This window comes from Nematolebias whitei, chromosome 15, assembly GCF_014905685.2.
Source record: "Nematolebias whitei isolate Nwh7 chromosome 15, NemWhi1, whole genome shotgun sequence".
NCBI classification, from domain to species: Eukaryota; Metazoa; Chordata; class Actinopteri; order Cyprinodontiformes; family Rivulidae; genus Nematolebias; species Nematolebias whitei.
Window position 1 is genome coordinate 30,463,009 of NC_056512.1, and position 13,195 is coordinate 30,476,203.

General features: G+C 39.2%; 1 protein-coding gene across 1 annotated transcript in view; it reads right to left on the bottom strand.

Annotated features, from left to right (window-relative positions):
* Positions 1 to 13,195, bottom strand: part of cep112 (centrosomal protein 112) — a 135,410-nt gene that overhangs the window by 76,628 nt on the left and 45,587 nt on the right. The window contains exon 18 of the mRNA XM_037688538.1: positions 6,125 to 6,260. Coding sequence (XP_037544466.1) covers positions 6,125 to 6,260 — 136 coding nt within the window. The remainder of the gene's footprint in view (positions 1 to 6,124; positions 6,261 to 13,195) is intronic.

Genomic DNA, 13,195 nt, shown 5'->3' on the forward strand with positions numbered 1-13,195 from the left:
CTTCCCAAACTCTTGCAATATTCTAAACTATGTTTCTAAACTCTAAACGCTCCAAAAGAGCACAGCATGTCGTGATTTCAGCTCCGTGCATCCACTGCTCTCAGCCACCTGCAAGCACTCTTGGCCACACCCACTTCTATGCTCTGCACAGAGAACAGCTGTTCAGCTGCAGCAGTTAAGTTTATCCTGCAGTACGGGGTGCACAAAGGTGCAGCAGGTGCTAAATAATTTAAAATAATTTATTTTAAATGTTTTCATGCCGATCATGCGGCTCATCCATCAATCAGCCAATTGTGTGTCATGTCCAATCTTACTTTGAAAAACCGTGATGGAGCGAGTCCGTGATAAACGAATCACGAAGTAGCGAGGGACTACTGTAGTGCTGGTCAAAAAATATAACGCTGGCTGGGCTGGTGTGCTCAAACATGAATAATATTGACTTATCTGCAACTGACAAAAACAAATAAATAAATTTAATTACAATAACACTATAATGCTAAAGTAAAGTCATGCTGTAAGTTTAAAAAAGTAAATACACAAAGTCAAAACTAAACTTTTGATTTGTGATTGTCCTGATTTCTAAAGATCAATATTCTCAATTAAAAACAAAACTTTAACTAGTCAAATGGTACTTCAAATCTAAACATAACTCTAAGTGCAAGAAAAAGGTGGAATGCAAATACTGAGAGATGCAATCAGAAAAAAAAAGTCCCATGGGGGCAGCATGGTGGTGTAGTTGCTAGAGCTGCCGCCTCTCAGCGAGCAGGTCACCCTGAATATGGGCACCAGTGACCCCCGTGACCCGAAAAGAAAGAAGCCGGTTTAGATAAAGGATGGATGGAAGGAAAATCACATGCATTTGTGGATGTGACTGTGTTGGATGATTGTATGTGGAAAGAATTTTCACAGGTTTGCCTCTTTAACTTAAAGTGATAGTTCAAATATTTATAAATGATGTTCTGTGAAAATATTATATAACTCATTATAAGCACCCTGAGACGACTTCTGTTGTGACTTGGTGCTAGAGTTGCATTTGGGCCCAAAAAAATCAGATCCGACCCAGCCCCAGCCCGTAGCCATCATTTCCAAACCCCACCCGAACCGAAGAATTAACAGTAATTACAGGTCCAAACCCGAAACCCCCCCAGACAGACATTTTTAATTAGACTATAACTTATAGTTATTAACGGCTGGCGGATGCGAATGGCTAAATAAAAGGCGCAGAAGATCGAAGCGGAGAGGGTGCTTGTCCTTTCAGGATCTCACCTGTTTGGGTCATCGGCTGCGCGTGTCCGTTGAGTGTAGGCTGAACGTCTATTTGGGCGATGGATCGCTTCCTGGCAGTATACTCCCATCTGAAGATTAACTGAACTTTATTTTACCTCTTTCAAGGCCAGTCAGCTCGCGGTGAAATGGCCGCATGCGGCTGGTGATTGTAGGGCAAGCCATATGGCAAGCCATTTTGCCATATAATTGGAATGTTTGGCAAGCCATATAATTAGATTGTGGCTGATCCGCTGACGCAATCAAAAGCCTGACACCGACCCAGCCATCCAGCACATTATTATGGTCCGGCCCAAATTCGGGTTGGGCTGGGCTTCAGGCCCAGGTTAGAAATGACAGCTCTACTTAGCGCTATAAAAAATAAATTGAACTGAATTGAAATTTTATTGTCCCTGTTGAAGCTGTTTGAACAACCTCAGTTTTGATGAATAGATTACATTTGAGCAGATTGATGAGCTAATGGCTAGTCTAGGTGGGGCCAAATCTTAAAACAAACTGCAGTTGTCTTAAAACAACTCCACTCCATTTTCACAGCAGTTCTTGCAAATGCCATTTTATCAATCTTTACATTGCTATCAACTTACTACAAACCGGATTCCAAAAAAGTTGGGACACTAAACAAATTGTGAATAAAAACTGAATGCAATGATGTGGAGGAGCCAAAATCTAATATTTTATTCAGAATAGAACACAAATCACAGATCAAAAGTTTAAACTGAGAGAATGTATCATTTTAAGGGAAAAATCTGTTTCCAAATTTCATGGCGTCAACAAATCCCAAAAAAGTTGGGACAAGTCCATTTTTACCACTGTGTGCCCCCCCCCCCCTTCTTCTTACAACACTCAACAGACGTCTGGGGAAAGAGGAGACCAGTTTCTCAAGTTTAGAAATAGGAATGCTCTCCCATTCATGTCTAATACAGGTCTCTAACTGTTCAATCGTCTTGGGCTTTCTTTGTCGCACCTTCCTCTTTATGATGCGCCAAATGTTCTCTGTAGGTGAAAGATCTGGACTGCAGGCTGGCCATTTCAGTACCCGGATCCTTCTCCTACGTAGCCATGATGTTGTGATTGCTGCAGAATGTGGTCTGGCATTATCATGTTGAAAAATGCAGAGTCTTCCCTGAAAGAGATGACGTCTAGATGGGAGCATATGTTGTTCTAGAACCTGAACATAGTTCTCTGCATTAATGGTGCCTTTCCAGACATGCAAGCTGCCCATGCCACAAGCGCTCATGCAACCCCATACCATCAGTGATGCAGGCTTCTGAACGGAGCGTTGATAACAACTTGGGCTATCCTTGTCCTCTCTGGTCTGGATGACATGGCGTCCCAGTGTTCCATAAAGAACTTCAAATCGTGACTCATCTGACCACAGAACAGTCTTCCATTTTGCCACACTCCTTTTAAATGACCCCTGGCCCAGTGCAAACATCTGAGCTTGTGGAGCTTGCTTAGAAATGGCTTCCTCTTTGCACTGTAGAGTTTCAGCTGGCAACGGCGGATGGCACGGTGGATTGTGTTCACTGACAATGCTTTCTAGAAGTATTCCTGAGCCCATTCTGTTATTTCCTTGACAGTGGCATTCCTGTTTGAGGTGCAGTGACGTTTAAGGGCCCGGAGATCACGAGCATCCAGTAGTTTTACGGCCTTGACCCTTATGCACAGCGATTGTTCCAGATTCTCTGAATCTTTTGATGATGTTATGCACGGTTGATGATGATAACTTAAAAGTCTTTGCTATTTTACGCTGGGTAACACCATTCTGGTATTGCTGCACTATCTTTCTGCACAACAATGGTGGAATTGGTGATCCTCTTACCATCTTGGCTTCTGAGAGACACTGACACTCTGAGAAGCTCTTTTTATACCCAATCATGTTGTCAATTGACCTAATTAGTGTTAATTGGTCTTCCAGCTGTTTGTTATATGCTCAATTTCCTCTTTCCAGCCACTTATTACTACTTGTCCCAACTTTTTTGGGATTTGTTGACACTGTGAAATTTTGAATCAACATATTTTTCCATTAAAATGTTACATTTACTCAGATTAAACTTTTGATCTGTCATCTATGTTATATTACAAATAAAATATTGACATTTGCCATCTCCACATCATTGCATTCAGTTTTTATTCACAATTTGTTTAGTGTCCCACTTTTTTTTAATACATTGCTCAGTTATTGTTGCAGCAATGTCAGAAATGTTCCAGGCTTTACCAGAAGTGCTACAGCGGCTGCTTCTGCTGCTATTCATGTTTGCAATTAACACAAATAATAATAAAAAAAAAACCTATGTAAATAAATGTGTAATTTTAAATTGACAGTTATATAATGTTTATAAAAATGTTTGTTTATGAAAATCAACAGTAACAATGGTTATTTACTAAACACCACTTGTCAGTTTTGTTTTTAGTGAAACTTATAATTAATTTTATTAATCCAGTCTAAATCCTAATGACTACTTTGAATTAAACATGCAACACAGAGTTTATTCTGTTTGATACTCATAAAAAAGCAAAATAGGGCAGATTTTTTTTTAAATGCGGTCTGAAAGTTAGGAAGCTGCTTTTTAAAAAGAAAAAGAAGAGAAAGAAAGAAAACGAGTGATTCAGATAATCCATTTAGATATCACACCATCTGCAGAAAGACTAAGACTGAGAAGACGATGAAAGGAGTGATGGGAGGATGAGAAAAGAGGGTAAAAACTCCTTTTGAAGTACGTTCTACAACATTAAAGCCTTCGAAAGAGGATGTGATGCAGAATTGGGGTGGGGAGGAGAGGCAGAGGAAAGTGAAAGAGGGAGAGAAGATGACAGGGATGCAGAAGAGACTGCTCCCCTCTCTCCCACGGCTTTGATGTGGGCTGAGGATAAAGTCAGATTGAAGATCAGAATGCCAGGGGCTCACTGGGAAAAGAAGGAGGAAAGCTAGGGGATGGAAGGATGAGTAGAAAGAGAGGAGAGAAGGAAAAAAAACTGTATTCAAGAGGTGGAAAACATCTTTCATTGCAAATATTTAAAAATGTTCATTGAGGTAATAAAAAAAACAAACAATTATATATCCTACAGATTCTTGTATTACTCACAGAACAGCTTCTTCTCTTATGGAGGTCAGACATTTTATAACTTGAGTATGATATTTTATAACTTTAATGTGAAAGGATACGTTCATTTTAGAGTACAAATGCAAGTCATAATATATTTTTTCTGGAAAAAGTCAGATTTTAAAAAGAATGTTGCTCCCATTGCCCATAAATATCTGTGAATAAACTTAACTCCTACACAAATGCCCCCAGACACACTACTTAGGTGAAAAACTTTATTAATTAGAAACGAAAACATGCAAATCTCTCCAACACACAGCCCTTTAAGACATTTAGGACCACACTCAGCGCAGCCCTGTCAATACAGAACACGCAGAGCATTACTAGGCTTGCTCAACAGGAAACAGAATGCCTGTAGCTAAACTGATTTATAAGACAGCGTCAGAAGTTTAAAGCTGGGCGCGAATTGATCGGAAAACTCCTCCAATAAGCAGCAGCCCACGCAGTGCTGAGTGCTGATCGTAAGGCAGGGCTGATGGACTAATTAGTCTGACTGCTCACTGTGCGTGACCCGTTCTCTGTTGGAACCCGACCCGCCTGCGTCGTGCCCACTCAAAGCTACTGAGGTTTGTCCGTGTTAGCAGAGGAATTAATGTTTAATGAGCGAGATTATATTTCATTTCATTTATTCAGACGTGCCAAACAAGTGCAAATTGCTCGAGGGCGATAATGTTCTTGGCTGTAACATATAGATTTTTAGTGCTGGAGCAGTAAAAAGATGCAGGAGCTTACTAAAGTTACAGCAAAACTGTGAGTAAAAGATTTGTTTTCACACTGCAGGGATCTAAAACAATGAGCAAAGTAAAATGATTGATTTCCTGCGTGTACAATATGTATAGATTAAAGCTAGTAGCAATTTGATTCTGATTTTTCATTCTTCGTAAAGTTTTGTCCTGCCACTACGATATTGGATAATTCAGTTTTTATTCATTAAGAATATAATGTGACGTATACACAATTTCAAGATGAATATTTTGGGTTACATATTTGATAATGTGTTGATAATAAAACAATTACAATAATGATGCAGGGTGTTATCTTTTCGTAGATGGATATCTGACCATTAATCCACAATAATACACAGTGGAAGTTGTACAAATAAAATACAACTGTATACAGCATGGTATTTATAAATCAGATTAAAGTTGTTTATACCCTTCAAAACACAAACGTGCACTAGATTTCACAAAATAGACAGCTGAATCTAATTTAGCTTCTATTTAAAGCTATAGTTTAAGCTGAGAAAAAACTGAGAATAGAGTTTTAAAGACAGAAGCGCTCCTATATGAACGGCAAACATGAATCCATCTCAAAAGAAAACCTAAAAGTTTTTTAGTAGCATCTGAAGCTTTTTTTCCCTCTGGGATTAATAAAGTATTTTTGAATTGAATTGAAGTATCTTCATCTTCTACTCAATGACTTCCTTTTAGAACATTTCCCTTGTATTAAAAACAGGTAACTTGATGTTCTTTACTTAGGATTAACGTTAAAACCAAAGACGTTATGCTAGTGCATCACTTTGTGCGCAGTCCATCATTTCATAAAAAAACAAACAAGTTGACCGTTACGTGCCTAACTGCTGGTCAAGCAGATTATCGACTGATTCCGTTTACATGTCGAGCATTCGGTGTACCTCTAGATGTAACCAAATTGAATAGTTTTATTTTCTGCTCCTGGTTACGGACAGCGCTTTTAATGTGGAAAACTGTTTATGGATCTGTAGGAGTGTATCAAACCTGGAGTTTCATGTCAGCGTAGGCCTTCTCAGAGCTGAGCTGCACCTGCTTTTTAAACTGCTCCAGTGCCAAATCAGCCTGTTGGATCTGCTGTCTCTGACTCTCCCTGGCTTTGTCCAACTGGCTTTCCATCTCCCTTTAAAGCAAACACAAACAGCTTTAAGAAATGGAGGAAAAAAGAGCCTATTATAGAAAATAGCAATGATTGATTGATTTATTTTACACTGAAACATGTCAGAAGCGAATCATAAAACCGTAATGAAAAAAAATTAAGAAGGCAAATTCACTTGGCTGATGTTTGATAGACAGTAGCCTCCAAATCATGATCCTATCTTAATTATGCTTTTTTTTTTTTACTTGTAAACCTTAATGTGCACAATAACTTGCATTGCTAAAACTAACATTTTTCACGAGGACAGTAGAAAGTCTAGAATCAAAAGTGTGAGGAGGATAGTAGTTAATACTGTGCAGGATGAGCCCTACTTCCCATTCAAAAGGTTTTCTTGATCAACTCAAACACGTAATGAACAAAACCTTTTTGCCTTGAGCTGAATCCAGGTGGTTACTATACCAAAGTCAAAACAAAGCTGCATATTAGTAAGATAACAAGCCAGCCACATGTAGTCATGGTGCTAACTGAGCTTTTATTGTGAAAAGTCAATATTTTTCTCTATGGACTTGCATGCACCTTCTATTACAACATATCCAGTAAATGTCTGATTATTTATAATGCCATTCTATTTCTGTATGTCTGAAAGAAGCACAAAAGAAGCTTCTTCACTTGCTGGATGGGATGGTTTCAAACTGGATTAATATATGCATTAGTCGTTTGATAATTTTAAATTGTCTGCATAGTGCAAAAAAACAGCGCTACAGTATCAACTTTCTTACACTATAAAAATATGTATTAATATACATAACCATATAAAAATATAGACTTAAAGTTTGTGTCCTTCATGACAGTATGGTGTTGCTGCCAAATGTCAGGTTACAAAGTTGCAAGTGAAAAGGATTGACAGGTTTACTGACGGGGGGGACAAACTCACTGAGAACTGTCAGAGTGCAGCCCAGCCACGACTCACGTGCAGCGCAGCTGAGCAGCTGTCAAACTCAACAGTGGCTGAGTAGATAGATGGAGGGAAGAGGGGATGACAGAGGTGGAAATGAAGAAGGTAAAGGAAGGGGTTATTTTTGTAAAACATCCATCCATGCTTCTGTGAGGCAAAAGAACGGGTGGTGGGTGTTTCGAGTTTAACCCAGTTGACACAGGGGCAATCAACAGGGTGCACCCCGAGACTGATCAGTCAGTCACAGAGCTGAAATACTCACACTCAGACTTTTAGGCAATTTCAACCCACTAAATTAACCTAAACTCAACCTCAAAATCTCGAGCCTTTTTTTTGCTGCGAGTCAAAAGTGCAGCTCCGTGTAAATCTCCACTACATGCTACAATTTAGGGTTGACTGATGATGCATTCATTTAATTTCACTGAAAAATGTTACAAACCTGCAATTAAACACCGTTAGGAGAACATCGAGGTGTGAAGGCAGCGGTAATAAATAAAGCAGGGTGAACTCCTGTATGAACACCATAATGAATACAAGTCATCCACTTAAGAATAGAAGGCAAAGCTGACAAGTTGATGTATACAGGAAGTCTTAGAAATTTAAATTATGAACTGGTTTGTGTTTATATTTTATTCTGTAAAAATGAAAAAGCCTTCAGAAGAAAAATGATTATAGCAAATAAAGCAAGTCAGATGAGTTTTAACAGGTAGCTTGTTGTGACAGTGAAGACATTCCTAACTACTGAGTGTCAACTTATTTAAAGCTACTCTAAAAAACTGTGCTCAACAAAGTAACGGTGGGAGTCACATTGTGTCTGAATGCTTATAAAGGTACTCCTGAACAAAAACAATAAACCAGCAATACACAAAAACAGAACAAACATAGTTCCTATTTGTCTGTGATGCTTTTTTAAGCAGTAGTTATAGTATAAAACCAGCCGACTACGACCACAATCCACCTCAAGACCCTCATTTTGTTGCAAAAATATGACATTAAAACTAGATAGTACAACTGATTTTAGATTTAGTCTACCGTTTATTCACAATACTGTGTGTAGGTGTGTTTGGGTGTCTAACATTTTTTCCTGCATTTTGTAACTGAATGCTCTTAAAAGGTGTGGATAATTATTTCCCCTGGAACCCCAAAGGGGTTGGAAAAGGAAATCTGGCCAGTGGTGGAGACTTAAAACCAATTAGAAGAACAACAGTTAAGTCACAAAACGAGGGACGGGGGAAAAAAAAAAAACTGAAATTTTCAGTGCATGTGCATCATACGACCCGTAGTTTTTGAAATGCACACAAACTCAGACACAATCCTAGAAAATCCAATTCTTCAGCATTTGTGTGTGCACATTCATTAAAAAAAATGCATTTATTGGGTGATTAATCCTTTCCCAAAATGAAAGCAACAAATCTTAGTTTTTAAATGTTAGAATGCTGAAAGGAAAAGCAAAGCAAAGAACAAGAGGGCTGAGGAAGGATTGAGGAAAGAATGCGCAGGCTTCTGCTGCTCTTTAAAGCGCTCGTCTCAGTAATTTTGGTCTCTCTCATGTTGGACATCAAACAACAGACCATGTCTCTCTCCCCCCCCCCCCCCCCCCCCAAAAAAAATATTGTGTACTCTGTAATTATTAATCCAACCCATTGCTTGACTGCCTCTCGGACTCAGCCAGACACAAAAGAATTTGTGGAGACGACTAAAACAGGAAAAAGAAAGAGAAGAGGAAACCGAACGTCACAAAAATAGCAGGCAAACTTCCAACAATGAAACGAGTGTGCGTCTTGTTTGAGAGAGAAGGGAGCTGGCATGCGGGCCTTTGTTCACGAGGCACAGTCCCAAACTCTCTGTGCAACTGACAACACAACTCAAAGGAAGCTTTATTGACTACGTTGGAACGAGCTGCTGGGCTCACACCTCTAAGGATGCTTACAAAAACCCAAAGTAGAAAATATTAAGAAAAAAAAAACTCATTGAAACAAGCGGCATGAAGATGGTAAAAAGGGTCAGGTGAGCAGAGGACACTGAGACTCAGTGTGTGAAGAATGTGTGTGGTCAGACAGTGTGTCACCATCAATAACAGGGAATAGAGGATGAGATGAGAAGGAAAAGGAAAAAGGAAAAAGCCCAGGGTGGCCTGGCAAGGAGAAGGGTGCCAACGCCAGGGCGGCCTGTTAACCTTAAATGAATATCTGGTCAGAAAAGTGGAAGGAGAGGAGGCTCAAATTAAAGATGTGCCTTCTCTAAAGAGGAAATCCTCTTTTCCCTCAAAGCTAAATGGCTTTTTAAAGGGGAGGAAAAGAGGGACGCGAAGAGAGAGAGAGGAGTGTTTGTATTTGAGAGGGTCAAGAAGCTTTCGTCGTTCAGCTGGCGATGGGCAGACAGGAGGGTTGCAGGTCGTGTTCTGGACTGCTCTGCATGAAACCTTTGTTACTGAGCACAACATGACTCATATGTATGGGAAATGAAACTACTGTACGTAAATATATATAAATACATACAAGCAGTTTACATATAGGAGCAGAGTGAAATCAGCACACACCAAAGGACTTGTATAAGTAAGCATTTAACAATTGTATGGCCTGATGTGGGTGGAACAGCGCATGGATAAGCCTAGCAAACAGGTTCAGTTGGAAGAGCGCATATGGATGCCTCTGGTCTGTATTATAAAAAAGGCGTGCGTACATTGTGTGAGGAAAGCGCCCCGCATCTGCGTTTGTGAGCTCATCCAAACGGAATGATAACGAATCCACAGACACATCAAAGTAGCCTGGAAAAAAAAAAAAAAGAGGGAGCGCATAAAAAGAGAGAGAAAATGCAAAACTGAAATATTCAGCGCCTTCTGAAGAAAAAATAAAACAGGCATGGTTTTCATCGGCATCCCCAGAGAAAGAAAGAGTGAAAGAGAGAGAGAGAACAAAAAGAGACTGAAACAAGCGCAGAATGAGAGACAGACCACAAATAAGTGAGTACAAGGGCAAGAAAATATTAAAGACAGAAAGAGTTGAAAAGAGAGCACAGTAAGCTGAGCATCATTGGGCTGGACGGCTTTAAAATGGTCTAAAAAATGTGGCCCGTTTGTGGAATAAAAGCAAAACATTAAACACCAGGGCTACATATGTAAAAGGAATGAGACGTTTTTATTATCCTTCTCCCACAGAAGCATATGTAGTCATTTGGGAACTTCCATGGGACAGTTTGGCAGAACTGCTGCCAGCATCTCTTAAACTAGCTCTTAACTCTAGGTTTACACTCCAACCTCTTTCTACTTTGAGCTGCTGCTTCAGCATTTAAATGGATTTAAAGACTTTTTTTTTTTTTTACCTGATCTATCATCTGTATGCAATGCCACTTTAATTGGATATGTGACTTATTTGTGCTGCTGATTATCCATGCTGCTCATCTCATGCAGCTGTATTCATTCATATCTGCTCACTATAGACACTGTATTATTTTACATTATTAGTGTTTAGTGTGTATCTTAGCTCTTTTAGCATGTTGTTTAGCATTCGTTTAGTATATATCTTAGATCCTTATATACAGTTTATTTTTTATATTTTTGCTATTTTTGTGTGTAACTGGGACCTTGAGTACATAATTTTGCTCCACCTCATGTGCCATGTGATGTAAATGACAATAAAAAACCTTGAACTTGAAATTGATCTAATCAGTTAAAGGAAACTGATCAAGAACTTGTCATCTTGGACCAAAATGAACTATTGATAGTTAAAAGGTTATGTTGTTGTGATGGTACAGTCCATTGAAAATCTACCTGAAATCTGAGCTCTTGAGATGGTAAATTCTAAACCCTTTACACTATTTTTTTTTTGTAAACTAACAAAACAAAAACAAAAGGAGGTTAGGATTTTTAAATGTTGGATAAAAACAGAACAAGATGAAATAAAACCTGAGGGAGTCACAGTGGGGAAAAAGGCTAAAAAAAGGCTGGAGGATATGACAAATAAGATTTTAATTCATCTTTGAAACTGTCACCGCTGAAACTGAGAATACTGGAAACAAACAAAAAGAAAAGATTTAACACAAACATGGATTTTTCTTGCCTTCTTTTTGTATTTAAATGCTGTTTTGAGTTATGAAATATGCAGCGTAATCTGCAAATCAGCTGGGCACAAGTCCCCAAAGTAAACCCCCCCACCAAGTCCCCAAAGTAAACAAACTGTATTTATATCCCACAAACACGATACAGTAAATAATTAAGCGGGAAGAGTTTTAATGAAAAGCTCCAACGACCGTCTGTTCTGATGAAGTTGTTTTCACAGCATCACTGTGCTGATCTGAAAATGCGAATACTCGTTATGTCACAGCCTATTTGTAAGTGCGCTAGCTCAACATACATATGGCTACTTGAGTTAAGAGTGATGCGTTTAGCCGTGGAAACTAAACGCTAGAATTTACAGCAAAATGAAACGCCAAAATATCAGAGGGAAAGTTTTACAAGATGTGCCCTGATAAATTAAATTAAAAATTGACAACAGAGTAAAAGGAGGAAAATTTAAATGATCTCCTTTAAGCTTTTGAGTCAATATTTAAAAAGATGGGAATTATAATACTGACTCTAAGCTCTATTAATCTCCTCTGCTGATTTTTTCTAAAGTCTAACACCCAAGTTTACCTGGAGCTGAGTTTTTAGGTTTTCCTTATATTTTCCACTAGTTAAACAGGTTCTCATTGGTGTTTGACAACCCAGGTCGATATACTACTTATAAAGACAGGTAACTATGGCAACAAAAACTATTAATTATGCCACATACCTCCAGTTTGATGAAAAAAAAAAATCAAATACAGGAAGAATCTGAGAACTTTTCATGATTTTAGCTATAAAAAAAATTCAAGCTTTAGAGGAAGGATTATAGTCTTTAATGGATTTCAGTTATGATTACAATTCAGACTTTTTGATAGATCTCAACTCTCCCTTTAAAATTATGTCAGCAACATAAACTATTAACTAAACAACTATTTCCATCACAGGAGAAGAAGTGGAGGTGGTGGAGAAGTGTAAATATCTTGGGGTTCACTTGGGCAACAGTGAAGGTGTCTACAAGAAAAAGGGACAGAGCAGACTGTACTTCTTGAGGAAGCTGAAGTCCTTTAGTGTTTGCAACAAAATTCTGTATTAGAGCTGTCATTTCTAACCTGAGCCCTAACCCTGGCCCCACCCGACCTGAATTCGGGCCGGGTCAGGGTCTGGCTTTTTATTGGGTCAGGATCAGCCGTGATCCAATTACAGTATATAATAACATGGCCTGCCATACTTTCACCAGCCATACGCGACCATTTCACCGTGAGCTGACCGGCCTTGAAAGAGGTAAAAAGTTCAGTTACGCTTCAGATGGGACTGGACTACCAAGAAGTGATCGATCGCCCAAATGGACGTTCATTCAGCTGCTGCACTCAGCGGACACGCGCGGCCGATGATCCAAACAGGTGAGATCCCAAAGCAGATGTCAGAGCAGGGTCAGTGAATAAATCAGAATGCAGGCAGAAACAGGGATTAAATGCTCTTTTACAGTCATGAAAGGACAAAAAGCTCCAATCTCCTGCCCCTTAATTCAGCCACGCATCCCCGACCGTTAATAACCAATTAACAATGGTTTTTTTTTCTGGGTTCGGATCTGTAATTACTGTTAATTCGTCGGGTCGGGTGGGGTTCGGAAATGATGACTGCGGGCTGGGGCCGGGTTGGATCAGATTTTTTGGGTCTGAATGCAACTCTATGCTGCATATCTTCTATAAGTCTGTTGTTGAGAGCACCATCTTCTTCTCCCATCACCTGCTGGGGTAGCAGCACCAGAGCAAGTGACTTGAAAAATATCAACAAGCTCATAAAGAAGGCTGGCTCAGTTCTGGGGACTCCTCTAGAACCTTTGGGGATGATTTTACAAAGAAGGATTCTTCATAAAATGAAGAACATTATAGACAACCCTCAGCATCCTCTTCATCAGACTGTCATACAACAACAAAGTGTCTTCAGTCAGAGGCTTCTTCA